This window comes from Monodon monoceros, unplaced genomic scaffold (assembly GCF_005190385.1).
Source record: "Monodon monoceros isolate NGI ecotype Baffin Bay Population unplaced genomic scaffold, NGI_Narwhal_1 Super_Scaffold_16, whole genome shotgun sequence".
Classification (NCBI taxonomy): Eukaryota; Metazoa; Chordata; class Mammalia; order Artiodactyla; family Monodontidae; genus Monodon; species Monodon monoceros.
Window position 1 is genome coordinate 26,973,139 of NW_021703772.1, and position 20,439 is coordinate 26,993,577.

The following is a 20,439-nucleotide window of genomic DNA, read 5'->3' on the forward strand; positions in this document are numbered from 1 at the left end:
AATGCCAAAAGAAATTGATCTCAACGCTCTTTCTGAGATTCCTACTTACATGAAGCCATGACATGTTCCTGTGGTAATTTTCCTCCGTGCTGGCTGTACTCATTCCCTCTGGCTCAATGCTGGGCTCACTTGCACTCCAAGGACTCCCTTCTTCAAAAGAAAAATACCAAGAAAGGTTATATTGTTCTGTCTCCCTGGAGAGCATGTTGCTATGGTATAGTGGTCCATGCTTTTGAATCCTAGGGCAGACTACCATGGCCAATGAGTTACAGGGCACAGCATTGGCTTTAGTGGAGTAATATTAATAGGAGCTGTTCCCTTCACCACCAGCTGAACTGGCAATTACAAAGACATTTATGATCTCTGTTATGGTGGCTTCCACTTTGAGATATGGGAGCAGAGAAAAAGAACAGAGTCAAGTCCTTGAATTGCTGAGATGAGCAAGTTATTGGTTGAGTGTGCCCAAATCCATTCCAGACTGCCCAGACCTCGCAGGTGTAGTTAAGTAGGGACACCAACCAACCTGCAGTGGCCACAAAGGGTGCTGCTACCTCCACTGCTGCTGTGACTACGGCTAGTGCTACTACTCTTAACACCACCTGGCTTTGCTATCAGAGCTATTTCAAAGATGGGTGGTGCCTTGGAAAGACTAAGGGAATTTGGGAGCAACTGTGCCCAACTGTGGACAACCCTTTGTCCAAACTCGTCTCTGTAGGAAACTGTGAAGGAGACATGTCACAGGAATTCTCTACTCAGTATACTAGATAACAAAGCTTTGTCCTCAAATCTACAAGCTTTTCTGGGTATTTCCTATGACAAAACTATGCTTCTAGCTTGGATAGTTTGACTTAACTGGCTAGGCTACATTGATCAATTTAAATAATTAATTCAAATAATATTTTCCCCCAAACTAACTGATGGTACTCTTACAGCTCAGACCTGTAACAAAAGATGTCATAAGGTTTTTTCTATTGTCTCCTTAAAAAAATAAGCTGAATCTTAACTAACGCATAAATTAGCTATTTTCAAAGGCAAGGGTGGGTAGGTGTAGAAACATTTTCTATTTTAAACTCCCCTTGATTAAATATACTCAGCTTCTGTTTCAGCAGGCTAGATCGATAATTTATCCACATTTCCTGACTGACTTCTGAAACAACTTACTTAGAAAGAAGAATTTTACACTTTGGTTTTCATACAGGGATTGAAAGGCAAAGAATATGCACTTCAATTTTTAACCTAACATTTAAATTCTAGGCAGCTGGTGAGTCCTATCGGCAAGCCTGCTTAATCTTTTTCTTGTCTACTAAGATGATGATGAGAGCCCGTAGGACTAACACATTTGGGGATTCAGGGTCTCTTTGGGTCCTATAGTGACAATCTACAACTCTGATTGTATATAAAGCTTATTCTCAGGAGTTTAACATACTTTACTATCATCCCTAATTTACCTTTAGAGCATCCTTTACACAGTAGGCAAGGAGTACACAGAATTATTCTCACTGGGTAGCTGGGGAAAACAAATCCCTGAGAAGTTAAGTGACTTGCTGAAGGTCACTAATTGTTAGATTAGTAGACAATCTTTCCTTTCTGAAATTTTGGTTGTTTTTACTTGGGAAATAGAGACTTTAGTTTACAGAAGACTTTAAGCCAGCTATTCCCAAGGGAATATCTACATTTTGCTTTAAAGGTCTTGACCAGAAGAATAAAGGCACAAAGATCTAGATTTCAAAAAACTGTCCTTGTCATTAAAATGTTTTCTTTCCCTACTGTAGACTCCATATGCTCCCTGCTCAAGCTGTGGTCCTTGAACCAGCAGCATCAACTTTACCAGGAAGCTTGTTAAAAGCGTAGAATCTCAGGCTCCCATCCCAGAGATGCTGAATCAGGACTGCGTTTTAACAAGCTCCCAGCTGACCCTGTGCACAGTAAGGCTGGAGCAGCCCTGCTCTGGAGGGCAACATAGCTTATGGACTAAACAAGTACTCTAACCTATGACTCTGCCCTCCATCTACTGATGTATCAGAAAATGGACTTGAGCTGTTTGGGGATTCGGTCTCTGTCTTCCTACCCCCCACGTCCCTGCACAGCCCACTCCTCTATGTTACCTAGGTCAGTGACAGTGTCCCTGCTCTGGGACAGCTGCAGCTTCTCAGCCTCAGACTCTGAGTCCTGCCGTGATAACTTGCTGCTCTTTAAGCTGCCGACCCGGCGAATGCTGGACAAGGAACCCCCCTTCTTCACCTGGAAACTGCGGGTTCCTTTAATCTGGAGCAGGCGGGAACCTCCTATCCTGATCTTCCTGCTGGGAACTGTATTAAAAGAATAAAATAGGGCTTTTTCCCCCTTAGTTCTCCCCAGCCAGCGTTAGAGCCAAGCTCTCCCCAGCTTGTCCCTGAACAGCCTCCTCTCTGCTGGCCGGGATGAGCAGCATGTCTGGACAAGGAGCTTCTCCCAAGCCCCAAGTCAGGCGGCTTTGTTAGGTGGGCAGGAGGCTGGGTCCACCACGAAGGGCTGGTGCAGCTTCTTTCTTGGACACACAGCTCATCAGTGCTGGGAACAACCTGCTCTCTCTTTGGCCCAGAATTCACAAGCATGAGCGCGCCCTCGCCACGGAGTCCTCCGGGACCGTTAGTACATTCACACAGCATCAATGCTTGATTCAGCAGAACCACCAACCATTTGTTTTTGTTTTTCTTTTGAAATGGGACTGACAGACTTATGTGAGTTAGGGAAACCCCTTCATGGAAAATCCCTTCATTTGGGAATACCTCATTAAGAAATAAAAACAAGAGGCGCTTCTCTCTCCAACAGTCGGCAGTGGGTTCCACTGAGCTCCTCAGCAAAGTCACTAAAAGATGTTTGCAGTGGGAAACTGAGAAAGACTAAAATTATCACCACTCAGCTGGCAAAGGCTTCATGGAGCTCCGTGAACACATCTGGATAGAATTTCGCATCTAGACAGAAATTCTCACAGCACAGTTGAATACATCCCACAAAGACCATAATGCTGTATTTTAGTTATAGCACAAAACTCATCCACTGTATTTTTCAGTGTTATTTTTAGGTATAATTGAGACTTTATGACTTATCTGAAATGCATTTGAAACCGAATATACTTATCATTTTTAATGACTATTAATACAATTTATGTCAAAATAGATTGGGAAGTAGAGAAAATGATTAAAGAAATAATTTAAAAATTTTTACAGAGGCACACTTTGGCATTCTTTGCCTGATTTCACGATATTTTTCAGCCTACAAGTACAGCAAAATAACCCCAGATTAATATGACATGAAAAAGAATTTAATTTTGAGAAACTGTTCTATCACCAAAGATAATTGGAGACATTTTATAGCACTGAAAAAAATAATGTTCAGAATTATGGCATTGGTTATTTACAAAGGACATAATATAGTTAGAATTCAGATTTGGTAAAGTACATGAAAGACATCAGTCGAGATTCTACACCACTGAAGTTTAGCCTTTATCTCCATGACAACGAGAACTAGTATGAAAGCAAAACAAATTCATCTAAATTAGATAAAACATCTCTTTTCCTTTTTCTCTTACACCGCATATATCCATCAGCAAGTCCTGCTGATTCAACACTTCAAAAGAGCGTAGGATTTTGAAAGCCCTGTCACCTATTCCCTAGACTAATATAACTACCAAACTGCTTGCTCTTACCCCCACTCTAACAGCTTGACTCATCTTTTAAATACATAAATCATAAATACAAATATTATATCGCTTTTCTGGTCAAAACCTGACAACAACTCTCAGACACATTTAAATAGAATTAAATTTCTAACCATATCTACAGACCCTATTTATTTGCCCTTTGCCTGACCCTCTCTCCTACCGCTCTTCCCCCAACTCATTCTGTTGCAACCTTGTTGTCCTTTTTGCCCTTCTTCACATGCCCCAAGTTCATTCCTGCATCGGAGCCTTGTTCTCACTGTTGTCTCTGTTTGGAAGACTCTTCTCTCAGCCCTTCACATGACTGGATCCTTGACATCACGCAAGTCTCACCTCAATGACACTTAGGACTACAATCCTTCCTACTTCAGGTCGCTACCAATTCTCTGACCCTAACTGGTTTTCTTCATACTACTTATCTCTACTTGAAAGTCCAGAAGTTAATGTTATTCACTATTAAGTTATTAACTATTAGCTAATATAAACTAAAATACATGTGGGAAATTTTCCCTGTTCATTGCTGTATTCTAGGAACCTGTAATAGCGCCTGATATACAACAGGTGCTCAGTATATGACTGTTGAGTGATCACACATGTCTCGGTGTCTGTATTCTGGAATGCCAGTCTTAGTTTGTATCTGGAATATGGATAAAATGATCTGACAGATCTTGCTTGGAGATTTTAGGCAGACATTTTTAGTTCTAAGGATTATTTCATGTTAGTTTTCCTTTGTAGAATCCAAATTGTCCTCAAGTTATTTCAAGAACTCACATTTTTAGATGTTATACAAACAGATGGTATGAAATTTTAAATAAAATTTTAATAATCTGAGTTAGCAGGGTCCCTGTGGTCCCCATTTTCACATCAGCTTTAGCATCTGGTATCAGCTTATTGAAAGGATTAAGGAAGATTTAGGAATCTTCAGGAAGTTTCTTGCCAACTGGTAAAGGGCATTTTATGAATATGTTCTCATTTTATCTATACTTTTAGTTTTCTCCTCCTAATTTATTAAATAACTTTCATGTAATTACATAGCCATTCTATGAGGAGAAAAATTATTAAGTATTTGTGTGTTTGAATATTAAAGGCAATTTACATAAATGATAATCATGAAATTAAAGTGTTCTTAAAAATTAATCTGAGGTTTTATTTTTTTAAATGGTGTAGAATTTACTCTGCTGAAATTTGACCATGTCAGTATTAGCAATTTTTATTTCAACTACTTTAAATAATAACTAACATAATAATTTTGAATGGGAAAAAATCCCTGTGGGATATGTTTAAAAGATGGGAGTTTCACAGAATCATGGACATAGAGAACAGAATGGTAGTTGCCAAGGGGTAGAGGGTTGGAGGAGGCATGGAGTGGGAGGCTGGGGTTAGCAGATGTAAGCTATTATATATAGAATGGATAAACAACAAGGCCCTACTGTATAGCACAGAGAACTATACTCAATATCCTATAATAAACCACAGTGGAAAAGAATATAAAAAAAGAATGTACATATATGTATAACTGAACCACTTTGCTGTACAGCAGAAACTAACACATTGTAAATTAACTATACTTCAATTAAAAAAATATTGATAAAAAAGAAGGATGTTTCTCATCATATGCAGTCATCCTTGTCATAAGTAGTAGTATTTGAACAAACCTTGACTTGATACCTCTTCATACTCAGAAACTGCCAAAATTTGGCTAATCCTTCCCACAACATGGTTTCTGTTCACCATAAATTCAACACAATATAATTATTTGCATTTTTTAAATGCTGTGACAACAATCTGATCTTAAAATATTAAAAAATTTTTTTCAGAATATATCCATTCCTTACAACATTTTAAATATTTTAAATATGTTGTGTTTTCTTTATCTAGGGCTATTTCTTTTTTAAAAAACATATATATATTCTTTTTCAGATTATTTTCCATTATTGGTTATTACAAGATATTGAGTTTCTTCCCTGTGCTATATAGTGGGTCCTTGTTGTTTACCTCTTTTATATATAGTAGTGTGTATATATGAATCCCAAACTCTTAATTTGTCTCTCCCTCCCCACCATCCCCTGTGGTAACCACGTTTGTTTTTCTATGTCTGTGAGTCTATTTCTGCTTTGTAAATAAGTTCATTTGTATCATATTTTAAGATTCCACATATAAGTGATATCGTATGATATTTGTCTTTCTCTGTCTTCACTTAATATAATCTCTAGGTCCATCTATGTTGCTGTAAAAAGCATTTCATTCTTTTTTATGGCCAAGTAATATTCCATTGTTTGTATATGTATATATATATATATATATATACACATATGCATACACACGCACACACGCACACACACACACCCCACATCTTTTTTATCCATTCATCTGTTGATGAACATTTAGGTTGCTTCCATGTCTTGGCTATTGTAAACAGTGCTGCTATGAACTTTGGGGTGCATGTATCTTTTCTAATTAGTTTTCTCCAGATATATGCCCAGGAATGGGATTGCTGGATCACATGGTAATTATTTTTAGTTTTTCAAGGAACCTCCATACTGTTCATAGTGGCTACACCTATTTACATTCCCACCAACAATGTAGGAAGGTTTCTTTTTCTCCACACCCTCTTCGGCATTTATTATTTGTAGACTTTTTAACGATGGCCATTCTGACCGGTGTGAGGTAATACCTCACTGCAGTTTTGATATGCATTTATCTAATAATTAGTGATACTGAGCATCTTTTTATGTGCCTGTTGGCCAAGCCTTCTTTGGAGAAATGTTTATATAAGTCTTCTGTAGGGCTATGTCTTTTGAGAATCATGCATTCCTTAAACTACCAAACATTTATGCAGTCACTGTCTGCAGAAAATATACCAATGGATAAAACTCTTTGACTCTTTTTACAAATATGCTGTTTTCTAGCGGAATTCACTAGAAAAACATTGAAGGATAATGAAACTTAAGAAAATAGAAAAATCAAATAGAGAAGTTAACAGTTTAAAGGAGCCTTTAAAGAGCAACTTAAAACTTTGCAATCTGTAACTCATATTTAGGATTTTCTGCGTGGATTTTAATCTAATGCTCATGATATAAATTAAAAAAACCAATGGTGACGATTATTTATTGTGTCCTTATTAGGTATCTGGTACTGAGTTTATGTTTTACTTGCAATGTCTCTTTTAAAGCTTTCAACATTCCAATGTGGTAGGTGTTATTAATCTAATTTTACAGGGAAGAAAACTGGCTTAGAAGGTAAGCAACTTGGACAAGGCCACATAACTACTTTATTTCACCATTTTAAGATGCACATTTTTTTACATTTGAACATCTCTGAAATTGAGATTTGGCTTACAACTGATGACATCTTAAGATCACTAGAGCCAGGTGGCAGTTGGGACACATTTGCTATTGCTTGTGTTCATGTGAATATCTAAAGCACCAGCAACAAAATGTACAAAATGGGTGCCAGTGTCTTTTAAGTCCCAGGAACCAAATGATAGTTGGGTGGAGGAGTGGGTGGGATGGTAAGTCAGATGTGTTTGGGAACATTCCTGAAGCAGAGACTGAAGTAGGCTAGCTTCATACAGTTGCACGTTGGCTTGTGTAACTATCACCAATAGCTTTGCTTCTTTTACAGATTCATTTAAGAAATGATGTGTTACTAACACAGAGGACATTATCATATATAAAAACACAGACACTGACAATTCTGAGTTGAAAAGTGATTAAGAATTTGATCTCTGAATTGAAGATGGTTTAGAAAACCTTTAACCAGTTTACCTGGCTGCACAAAGAATGATATAGACCGATAATAAAAATCTACATCTCATTACGTCTGAAAGTCCTCTTTCAGTAAGAATAAAGCACAAATTAAGTGATAAGAAAGTACTGCATAAGAGCTGAATGGGGAGTATTTTTCCTTTCTTATTGGTATATAAGATAATGGTTCATCTTACAACTGATGCCATCTTAGATTCAATGGGATATGGAGAATTGCTGAGCCGGAATTAGAGTCTGACTGCAGAGTCCAACTCCTAACTAGCATGATTGCCTACCTCACTGAGTCAACAACAGTTTTGGACTTCTTTCAGTGCACAATTCTGCAGTTTAGACCCGAGACCAAATATCCCATGAGAAACCCTGAAACGTGAATTAATTTTTGCTTATCCATACCTTTCTTCTCCTCAACACCTGCATCTGATTTGAGGGTGTGGCTACTACTGTGAAGGGAATCTTTTGAGTCTTCATTTTCATCCAGGACACCAGCAAAGCTGATCTTCCTCTCATATCTGTGCCGGTCCAACTCAGGATCCAAACGAAGTCGGCAGCTCTCCAAGTCCTGAAATGTCAGTGAGGAGCACATGGATGCTGGCATCTCCCCAGCACTGCATTAGTTTTCCGGCAAACCTCCCTCCATATTTTTTTTTTTTTTTTTTTTTTGCGGTACGCGGGCCTCTCACTGTTGTGGCTCCTCCCGTCGCGGAGCACAGGCTCCGGACGCGCAGGCCCAGCGGCCATGGCTCACGGGCCCAGCCGCTCCACGGAATGGGGGATCCTCCCGGACCGGGGCACAAACCCGTGTCCCCTGCATCGGCAGGCGGACTCTCAACCACTGCGCCACCAGGGAAGCCCCCTCCCTCCATTTTAAGCTGCACACAACAGCATTTAAACAGCCAAATTTCCCTCTATCTAATGCCAGGTTTAGACTGGGGTCATGAAGATGTTTTCCTTAATCCACAGGTTAAGGATTCAGTCTCACAAGACTGTCCCCACTTCAGACATCAGTTGTAAGGCCAAGTGCTCACCTGTGCTTCTAACCAACTGGTTATAAATTGAAGGTTCCAACAACACCCCTCCTCAGGTTCAATTAATTTGCTAGGGGGGGCTCATAGAACTCGAGAAATATTTTGCTTACTAGATCACTGGTTTATCATAAAAGGATATAATCAGCAACAGCTAGATGGAAGAAATGCACAGGCCAAGGTATGGGGTGATGGTGCCAAGCTTCCATGCCCTCTTCAAGGGCAGCACACTCCCCAGTCTTTACGTGTTCACCAACCAGAAGCTCTCCAAACCCTGTTCTTTTGGGTCTTTATGGAGGCTTCATTACATAGGCATGATTGATTAAATCGTTGTCACCTGGAGGTGAGGGGTGGGACTGAAAGTTTCAATTTTCTAATTATTTTGTTGGTTCATCTGGTGACCAGCTGAACCTTAGGTAATCTAGAGGCATTCTACAAGTCACCTCTTAACGTAACAAAAGACACCTTGGTCACCCTCCCGACTTAAGAAATTCCAAGGATTTTAGGAGCACTGTGCCAGAAACAGGGATGGAGACCAAACATATATTCTTATCATAAATCACAATATCACACAACAGAAGTAGAAAACAAATACCAAGGTGATGTTGGAGTTAAATCCTGAGGATTAAGTAAAGTTAGCTCTGCAAACTGGTAGGGAAACCAGTTTGGTTTCCTCTTAAGAAACCTCAGGGGTAATGGCCAGAGGTTTAAAACAGGATCATGCGTTGGAGGAATCTCTCACTCTCTCTTAGGAAGACTTCATGATCCCAGAACTGAAAATAAGCCTTGGGGAGTTTAAGTATTTAGTAGGAGTTTGGCCTGTGAGGCCCCAGTGTGGACATTTGACCTGTTCTGTAAATGGAGACTCGCTCATGCTGAAGATCATAATTAATCATTAATCTATGAAGTGCTTTCAGACTTGATAAATGAAAAATATATAAAATGCTAACTTTATTTTTATACAGCATTTTTTCTAATTATGACATAATAATCCCTCAGATTCAAGTAGTTTGAAAAACAAAAACTATTTTGAAAAACCCAGTTTGTACCAAGATTAAAATCTTATGCTTTTAACTATTATTAATAAATGAAACTTCAGACTCTACATATCGTTTCTTCTTTTCCCTTTGAATTAAGAACAGAAGTTATACTTGGGTACTCAGAAAATTATATCACATCTAGAAAAATAAGGAACCACATGGAGTCTATTTAACACTGTCAAAAAATATTCTAGGAATATAATTGTTTCTCTGAAATTAATCCCTTTTAGGAAAAAGAATAACCTAACTACTTTCCATTTTGGTAGCCAAATTTAATTAGATAAGTTTCTTAGGTGGGACAAAAAGTAATAAAATAACAATTCTGATTATCAAAAGTAGTTCTCTCTTCCAACTTCTTGTATCTACTAGTCAAAATCCTACTTATCTTTCAAAGTTACATTCAAATGTGATCTCATCCAGGAAGGCTCTTCAGATTTTTCCAGTCCCTTCTTTGGCCAACCCTGGCCCTCTGCTCCTTTCTTAAGTGTGTTGTTTACGTGTTGGTTCTCCTGTTACAACATAGTCATCTCTGCATCACCCCCACTCCCACCTCTGCATCCATCACACCACCTTGCTCACAGCCTTACTCTCAAATATTCATCAGTCCACTCTTCATATATGTGAACTGTGCTTTGCTTCTGATTCCTTAACTTTAGGAGCATTTGGAATCCAGCAGTGTATTATTTATAACCTGACTTGTTAAATCCAGTTGATACAGTTGGTACAGCTTCTAGCACAATCTTGTACAAAAGCACCCAATATGTTGTTTTCCCTAATGAGTGAATATAGATGTACAGAGACTTCCTTACTGCCTTTTACTTTATTATTATGGACTCGTCTTGGCGTTGGATGGGAATTAATTTAATTCCATATTGCTTGGTCATCAGTTATTGGTTTTACTAATTCAACAGGAAAACATTTTAACAGACCAGCAGTTTTATAGACAAAATTATCTAAAAAATATTTCTTTGTTTTCAAGTTTGGAAGTTAACAATCAGAGAAAAATTGATTGCTATGCTTTTTATGATAAATATTGTAAAATACGGTATCCTTTTTTAGATATTATTTGTATGGTTCACAAAAAGAGTGAAAAAAATGCTACCAGAAGTTGTTTTTTTGGGGGGAAAAACACATTAAGTTGCATCCAGGGATCTATCTGGGAAACAATTTGTTAAGTTGGTAAAAATATGGTTTTAGCAACATTTTAAACCCTTTTGATATCATTTTTCCTTTTCTCTTACCGTCATTCCCCACCAAACCAGTGAGTGGTCTCCTGAGATTTCCTGACCCTATCAAATTAACCTTTAGTTATTGTATTTTAGGCTCTTTTGCTTTCTGTTCCACACTTTGGATATAACTAGGACTTTTTTTTTTTTTTTTTTTTTTTTGCGGTACAGGGGCCTCTCACTGTTGTGGCCTCTCCTGTTGCGGACCGCAGGCTCAGCGGCCATGGCTCACGGGCCCAGCCGCTCCGCGGCACGTGGGATCTTCCCGGACCGGTGCACAAACCTGCGTCCCCTGCATCAGCAGGCGGACTCTCAACCACTGCGCCACCAGGGAAGCCCATAACTAGGACTTTTTCAAGCAAACAAATATTTCACAGGGAAATCTCTTTTATCTTGCAAATGGCCTTATGACATTTCTATCAGAAAGACTTTTTCTTGGTAGAAAAGTTTATGTTCCCTATCTTCTCCCATCTTCAAATCTCAGATCCCAGGATATTTATAGCTTCTAATGTGATTTTTCTGGCTTATACTTTTATTATTCTGTACATTAGGGTAGCTATTTATTTTTACTGCTGTTAAAAATGTTACTGAATAAAACATCCCAAAGATCTATAAATACTCTTACAGCAAGTGCTTTGTTAAAACTTTAGAATATTTCATTTTGATGGTATTTATGCTTAGCCTCTTAGATTCACCATTTAGTACAATTTCTTAAAAAAATATTTCAAGCATTTATAGTTTCTGTGTTGGTAAAAGTTTTATGATACTGTTTTTTCTACAATAGTTAAAAAAATGTGATTTGAGTTTTCTTTATCATCAACTGTAGTTAGATAGGTTAAACATGAGAAAGCATCTTTCCCATTTATTTTATAAAGGTCACATCCCAATATATGAACCTATACTTGACAATGAAAATCCTAGCTTAATGAATAAAAGATTTGTGAGACCTAGTTAAAGGCAATGAAAAATTTCCTCTTATTAACTGAATGACCGCAGCCTCTGTTTTAGTTTAATTCCTTGGCATTTTCTCCTAGATAGCCAGTTGATTACACAGTCATTTTTAAAAGATTTGATTAATTTTCTTAAAAAATGAAATGTGTTACAATAATAAGGAATATTTAAACTATAGCTTTATAGTGATGAAAGAAAGAACAAAAATAAGTGACTCAAGTTTCAAGATTCTTATGTTTTAAAATCATAATAGGTCAAAATGGTGACCGTTAAAAATCTGTAAATTTAAAAGTAGATGTGTTTCTGTGCTTTTATGAAGACTTTGATACAATTAGAATGTTGATAGAATAACACCGACAGAGGCCTACAGATCAGACTTGACTTTAAACTAAACACGTGTTAAGTGGCAGCCTTGATTTGATTTTATAGAATAGTCTCAATATAATAATGAAGGTGACAATTCAGAAAAATCAAGGTTCAGGATAACATGAAATTAAGTAAGGGCAGTAAGAAGAACTCTCTTTTTCAGTATTTAAAGGGTGCAGTTTCACAGGCCACATGTCGGTATGTTTCTCTTGAAAACATATTTTACCTATAAATATTTCCATTTTATGTTTTAGAGTGTGAGGAAACAGGCTGTCCAGACATTGGAAAATCAGAGTTAGAGGCACTGCTCAGGAATACCAGAGCACTGACTTTTTTGTCCCGTTCCCTCCCCTACCTGCCCTCTGGAACTAGGTTATGGCCTTGTTCCTGCTGAGTTTGGTCAAAAAAGCAGGAGAGCTGGTGGATTGTAAAATTCACCTACATGGAACCACACAGATTGTTAGTGTACCAACTGTTCTGGTTGAATAGTGTAAATCTGTGTAAAGGGGGAAAGAAGAGAATTTGGTTCCTCAGCTCTAGTTGGATAATGCCTATGACAAAAGAACCACCGGAAACTTGGTGCCTGTTAGGGAACAAAGGGCCAAGGAAAATGGGCTCTGAGGTGTGCCTCTGTCCCAAATGCTCTGTGATGACTCCTGGCTTTTGTTAGAATTTGTATCCTAAGTTAAATAAATCAGACCCTGATGGTACAGGGGTGTGTGTGTATGTGTGTGTGCCTGTGTCTGTGTGTTTCCATGCGCGCGTGCGTGTGTGCATGCACACATGTTCTTTCTCTGCCTATCTGTATCCACAAGAAATACTGCAGAAATAAAATATATGTTCAGAGGCATTTACATGCTAAAGACTTGAGTCTTTTCGCCCTTAGTTTAAATGAGAAAATTCATTGGAGGCACATGAACTTATGAGTTGTTAGTATGCAAAAAAAAATCTATCAGTGATTCCTGGAAAATGCTGGCCATTAAACTCGTAGTTTGCAGAGTAAAGGAACCTGGAGGTTCTCAGACATTCCTAGGTTAACTGACAGTGATCAATCAAACATCTTACCCAGTGGTACCATCTTTAGTGATTTCAAGGTCAATTTTAGTTCTTTTTTTTAATAGATAAAAGAGATTTTCTTTTTATATATGAAAATCCCTTGGTTGAATTTTTAAACTATGCGATACATTTGGTCATTTGGTATTTGAGGAAACTGTGAATACTCAAAGTCTAGCCACATGGTTGGACTCTCCAAGTAGCCTCATTATTAATATGTTTTACGTACCATCAGAGGCTCAGTGCGTGGTCTGGGCAGGCAAGAAAAGGTCTCTCGCAGGAAGGTGGTAATCTCCAGGAGAAGCTGGCATGCTGCCATCTTCAAGGCAAAGGGGCAGCCACATTTAGACGGGTTCACAGTACCTATGGAATGAAAGAGTTCTTTTACAAGCAAACAAACCAATAAAAAATAGAGAGGCACAGTTTGATGGACATAGCTACACATGTGTAAAATCAAATTGCATATGAGAATGTTACCTATACATGTCCAAAATGAAACTGCAAATGAGGATGTTTCCTGTACATGTTCAATTTACCCGGTCCCTTTAGCATAATCTATGCATTACAATACACCTCTCTTTTGCTCCATTTTGCAATTCTATAATGAATGCCTCAGTATTAAAATGTCAATCAATAAGAATTAAATTATTCTCCTCAAGGTATCATAGAGTAACAAAATGCAGCTCCACTAGACCGGAAAGCCTTTTAATGAAAACAGAAACAGAAAGCAGTCCTGCCAGATTTTCATATCGTTATTCAATCAGATTTAGACAAGGTACAGAGCCGTGAACTAGATTTGGAACTACAAAAATCCTGTCAGCTCACTTTGTGAGAGACGTCTGTCTTGATGTTCTTAGAGCAGTGAAGTTGTTTCAGCTTTAGCCCAGATGTGTTTCTGTAGCATAAACTAGGATTACTTACTTGGTCACCTCTATTATACTGTTTATACAAGTTAGCCTGTCATATTAAGGAACAGCTACACTAGAATACGCAAATATTCTCCTTTGCTTTGAAGAACACCAGTCGTTGAATAAGTAAAACATTGCATCCACCATAGACCAACAAATGGATTTTGCTCTAAAGGCAGATAATGGCCAAGGTGACACCAGAGACTTTTAAATCCTCAGGTATAGGTCTCAGATACACGACATCACAAATCATGGAGAAATATATTGATTACTTATCAGTGTTCAGAAAAGAAGACCAAAGTCATGCCTCTCATAAAAGAAACAAAATAGTTATCTATTTCCAATGACTCAACTTATCACCAATCATTATATCGTTACATATTAACCTTCCTAAAAATATCTCTAAAATACTTCCTATTTGGCTTTCTTAATTGAATATAATATATAATTCATGGTTTATATTGATAGTAGGTAGAATTATGGTCTTTCTGAAGATATCTGGCTATTTCTTCTCCATGAAAACCATTATATTTTCTACAGAGGTACTATGTGGCTGGGAACATTGTCTCTTATTAAGAATGAAAACAACAAACTCCTCTAGAATTTCCAGACTGATACTTATACCACAATTATTTTTAAAATGCAAAATGAGCTATGTATTGACTTGAAAATGGAACTAAAGCAGACATTCCAATCTTATAGTCCGTGGAGGCTACATGACTCTAGAAATTGCCTAGATTGCAACTGTTTTTAAAAAATAATTGAACACTAGATATTTAGTATAAACTTCCAGATCTGTCCTTGCAATCTTGAGGATATCACTTAGATTCTTCTTGTCAGTCCTATAGACGATGAGCTTGGTTTTAGTCCAGGCTCTCTCATAATTATCATCTGAAATATTCTGTTATAATGAACGAGTATTGACTTATAAATAACCTCACCAAAAAACTAATATACCATGCATACCATATTGGCCAATGATACTTATGTGGTCTCATGGAGATTTGAGATCATTTTGGCCTATGAAGATACATCCATCTAAGGTTGCTTTGGCTCTTCTCTGTTCTGAAGGACCCCTAGGAGATCCAGGGCAGTTTGGGGATATCTCCTGGCAGGCTTAAACTAGGTTCTGTGATTTCTGGATAATCTTCAAGTCCTCTTACAAATCAGACCCAATACTATGAGTCATTCTAGGATAGCCTAGACTCTTATGAACTTGAGGGAATCTTTGGGGCCAACTTCCATCATTACGCTAAAAGACTAATGTCAGAATTTGGTATTTTGTCAACAGCTAAGTCAAGAAGATTTCTCTGATTTGATATGGGCTAAGGAAGAGCAAAATGATGAAAAATGCAAAAAAAATATTACTGGTATGAAAGTGGAAAAGAAGACAATATGTTTTCTGTTATTATTATATAGTTCTGTCCAATGTTATATTCTAGCCATCCTTTTACATTTCATGCCTCTAAGGATGAAGTAGGTTTGGCATCACTTAACTAAGGACAATCCATAAGACATCATCAGGGAGTCTGAACTTGAAACCACTAAGAAAGGTCAAAAGGTAGAGGCTTCAATGTCTTCATCAGATAACAATATTAATTCCAAAACTGTCCTGACATTTGATATTCCATAAAAGGCAGTGGTACACATACACACAAGCTTGTATGGTATAGAACACACATATGCACAAAATGGTGTTGAGAAGGAGGTTCAGGAATCTCTTCGTCTCTATTCGTCTATGATGGGACTCAATTATACTTTTAATAAATAAGTACAATACATCAAACATTCACAGTTCTAATAATCTGAATCTTAATATTTTAATTTCATGTTAAATATTATAATATACTCTGATAAAATATTTCAGGGATTTGAGAAGCTTTTCACGTTTAATTTTATTTGCTCTACCACTTTTTAACATTTATTTATTTATTTATTTTAACATCTTTATTGGAGTATAATTGCTTTACAATGGTGTGTTAGTTTCTGCTTTATAACAAAGTGAATCAGCTATACATATACATATATCCCCATATCTCCTCCCTCTTGTGTCTCCCTCCCACCCTCCCTATCCCACCCCTCTAGGTGGTCACAAAGCACCGAGCTGATCTCCCTGTGCCATGAGGCTGCTTCCCACTAGCTATCTATTTAAACATTTGGTAGTGTACATATGTCCATGCCACTCTCTCACTTCATACCAGTTTACACTTCCCCCCACCCCGTGACCTCAAGTCCATTCTCTACGTCTGCGTATTTATTCCTATCCTGCCCTTAGGTTCTTCACAATTTTTTTTTTTTTTTAGATTCCATATATATATGTGTTAACATATGGTATTTGTTTTTCTCTTTCTGACTTACTTCACTCTGTATGATAGACTCCAGGTCCATCCACCTCACTACAAATAACTCAATTTTGTTTCTTTTTATGGCTGAGTAATATTCCATTGTATATATGTGCCACATCTTCTTTATCCATTCATCTGTTGATGGACACTTAGGTTGCTTCCATGTCCTGGCTATTGTAAATAGAGCTGCAATGAACACTGTCGTACATGACTCTTTTGGAATTATGGTTTTCTCAGGATATATGCCCCGTAGTGGCATTGCTGGGTCCTATGGTAGTTCTATTTTTAGTTTTTTAAGGAACCTCCATATTGTTCTCTATACTGGTTGTATCAATTTACATTCCCACCAACGGTGCCAGAGGGTTCCCTTTTCCCCACACCCTCTCCAGCATTTATTGTCCGTAGATTTTTTGATGAGGCTATTCTGACTGGTGTGAGGTGATAACCTCGTTGTAGTTTTGATTTGCATTTCTCTAATGATTAGTGATGTTGAGCACCCTTTCATGTGTTTGCTGGCAATCTGTATATCTTCTTTGGAGAAATGTCTGTTTAGGTCTTCTGCCCACTTTTGGATACAGTTGTTTGTTTTTTGGATATAGAGCTGCATGAGCTGTTTCTAAATTTTGGAGATTAGTCCTTTGTCAGTTGCTTCATTTGCAAATATTTTCTCCCATTATGAGGGTTGTCTTTTCATCTTCTTCATGGTTTCCTTTGCTGTGCAAAAGCTTTTAAGTTTCATGAGGTCCCATTTGTTTATTTTTGTTTTTATTTCCATTTCTCTAGGAGGTGGGTCAAAAAGGATCTTGCTGTGATTTATGTCATAGAGTGTTCTGCCTAAATTTTCCTCTAAGAGTTTGATAGTGTCTGGCCTTACATTTAGGTCTTTCATCCATTTTGAGTTTACTTTTGTGTATGGTGTTATGGAGTATTCCAATTTCATTCTTTTAAATGTAGCTGTCCAGTTTTCCCAGCACCACTTATTGAAGAGGCTGTCCTTTCTCCACAGTATGTTCTTGCCTCCCTTGTCATAAATTAGATGACAATATGTGCGTGGGTTTATCTCTAGGCATTCTATCCTGTACCATTGATCTATATTTCTGTTTTTGTGCCAGTACTATACTGTCTTGATTACTGTAGCTTTGTGGTATAGTGTGAAGTCGGGGAGCCTGATTCTTCCAACTCCGTTTTTCTTTCTCAATGTTGCTTTGGCTATTCGGGGTCTTTTGTGTTTCCAAACGAATTGTAAAATTTTTTGTTCTAATTCTGTGAAAAATGCAATTGGTAGTTGGACAGGGAGTGCCTTGAATCTGTAGATTGCTTTGGGTAGTATAATCATTTTCAAAATGTTGATTCTTCCAATCCAAGAACATGGTATATCTCTCCATCTGTTGGTATCATCTTTAATTTCTTTCCTCAGTGTCTTATCATTCTCTGCATACAGGTCTTTGGTCTCCTTAGGTAGGTTTATTCTTAGATATTTTATTCTATTAGTTGCAGTGGTAAATGGGAGTGTTTCCTTCATTCCTCTTTCAGATTTTTCATCATTAGTGTACAGGAATGCAAGACATTTCTGTGCATTAATTTTGTTTGCTGCTAGTTTACCAAATTCCTTGATTAGTTCTAGCAGTTTTCTGTTGGCATCTTTAGGATTCTCTATGTATAGTATCATGTCATCTGCAAACAGTGACAGCTTTACTTCTTCTTTTCTGATTTGGATTCCTTTTATTTCTTCTTCTTCTCTGATTGCTGTGGCTAAAACTTCCAAAATGATGTTGAATAATAGTGGTGAGAGTGGACAACCTTGTCTTGTTCCTGATCTTACAGGAAATTGTTTCAGTTTTTCACCATTGAGAATGATGTTGAGAGTGGGTTTGTTATTTATGGCCTTTATTATATTGAGTTAAGTTTCCTCTATGCCTACTTTCTGGAGGGTTTTTATCATAAATGGGTGTTGAATTTTGTTGAAAGCTTTTCCTGCATCTATTGAGATGATCATCTGGTTTTTCTCCTTCAAGTTGTTAATATGGTTTATCACATTAATTGATTTGAGTATATTGAATAATCCTTGCATTCCTGGGATAAACCTCACTTGATCATGGTGTATTATCGTTTTAATGTGCTGTTGGATTCTGTTTGCTAGTATTTTGTTGAGGATTTTTGCATCTATGTTCATTAGAGATATTGGTCTGTAGTTTTATTTCTTTGTGATATCTTTGTCTGGTTTTGGTATCAGGGTGATGGTGGCCTCATTGAATGAGTTTGGGAGTGTTTCTCCCTTTGCTATATTTTGGAAGAGTTTGAGAAGAATAGGTGTTAGCTCTTCTCTAAATGTTTGACAGAATTCGCCTGACAAGCCATCTGATCCTGGGCTTTTGTTTCTTGGAAGATTTTTAATCATAGTCTCAATTTCAGTGCTTGTGATTGGTCTGTTTATATTTTCTATTTCTTCCTGCTTCAGTCGTGGAAGGTTGTGCTTTTCTAAGAATTTGTCCATTTCTTCCAGGTTGTCCATTTTATTGGCATATAGATGCTTGTAGTAATCTCTCATGATCCTTTGTATTTCTGCAGTGTCAGTTGTTACTTCTCCTTTTTCATTTCTAATTCTGTTGATTTGAGTCTTCTCCCCTTTTTCTTGATGAATCTGGCTAATGGTTTATCAATTTTGTTTATCTTCTCAAAGAACCAGCTTTTAGTTTTATTGATCTTTGCTATCATTTCCTTCATTTCTTTTTCATTTATTTCTGATCTGATCTTTATGATTTCTTTCCTTCTGCTAACTTTGGGGTTTTTTTGCTCTTCTTTCTCTAATTGCTTTAGGTGTAAGGTTAGGTTGTTTATTTGAGATGTTTTCTGTTTCTTGAAGTAAGACTGTATTACTATAAACCTCCCTCTTAGAACTGCTTTTGCTGCATCCCATAGGCTTTGGATCATCGTGTTTTCATTGACATTTGCTTCTACATATTTTTTGATTTCCTCTTTGATTTCTTCAGTGATCTCTTCGTTATAAGTAGTGTATTGTTTAGCCTCCATGTGTTTGTATTTTTTACAGATTTTTTCCTGTAATTGACATCTAGTCTCACAGTGTTGTGGTCGGAAAAGATATGTGATATGATTTCAGTTTTCTTATATTTACCAAGGCTTGCTTTGTGATCCAAGATATGATCTATCCTGGAGAATGTTCCATAAGTACTTGAGCAGAAAGTGTATTCTGTTGTTTTTGGATGGAATGTCCTATAAATATCAATTAAGTCCATCTTGTTTAATGTATCATTTAAAGCTTGTCTTTCCTTACTTATTTTCATTTTGGATGATCTGTCCATTGGTGAAAATGGGGTGTTAAAGTCCCCTAATATGATTATGTTACTGTCAGTTTCCCCTTTTGATGGCTGTTAGCATTTGCCTTATGTATTGAGGTGCTCATATTTTGGGTGCATAAGTATTTACAATTGTTATATCTTCTTGGATTGATCCCTTGATCATTATGTAGTGTCCTTTGTCTTTTGTAATAGTCTTTATTTTAAAGTCTATTTTCTCTCATATGAGAATTGCTCCTCCAGCTTTCTTTTGATTTCCAGTTGCATGGAATACCTTTTTCCATCCCCTCACTTTCAGTCTGTATGTGTCCCTAGGTCTGAAGTGGGTCTCTTGTAGACAGCATATATACAGGTCTTGTTTTTGTATCCATTCAGCCAGTCTGCATCTTTTGGTTGGAGAATTTAATCCATTTACATTTAAGGTAATTATGGATATGTATGTTCCTATTACCATTTTCTTAATTGTTTTGGGTTTGTTATTGTAGGTCTTTTCCTTCTCTTGTGTTTCCAGCCTAGAAAAGTTCCTTTATCATTTGTTGTAAAGTTGGCTTGGTGGTGCTACATTCTCTTAGCTTTTCTTGTCTGTAAAGGTTTTAATTTCTCTGTCGAAACTGAATGAGATCCTTGCTGGGTAGAGTAATCTTGGCTGTAGGTTTTTTCCTTTCATCACATTAAATATGTCCTGCCACTCCCTTCTGGCTTGCAGAGTTTCTGCTGAAAGATCAGCTGTTAACCTTATGGGGATTC

At 37.3% G+C, this 20,439-nt stretch overlaps 1 protein-coding gene across 2 annotated transcripts in view; it reads right to left on the reverse strand.

Moving 5' to 3' along the window:
• Positions 1-20,439, reverse strand: part of UNC80 (unc-80 homolog, NALCN channel complex subunit) — a 241,679-nt gene that overhangs the window by 109,495 nt on the left and 111,745 nt on the right. For both annotated transcript variants that reach the window (XM_029225347.1, XM_029225346.1), the window contains exons 25-27: positions 13,355-13,488; positions 7,861-8,026; positions 50-150 (exon numbers count right to left, since the gene is read on the reverse strand). In XM_029225347.1, coding sequence (XP_029081180.1) covers positions 50-150; positions 7,861-8,026; positions 13,355-13,488 — 401 coding nt within the window. The remainder of the gene's footprint in view (positions 1-49; positions 151-7,860; positions 8,027-13,354; positions 13,489-20,439) is intronic.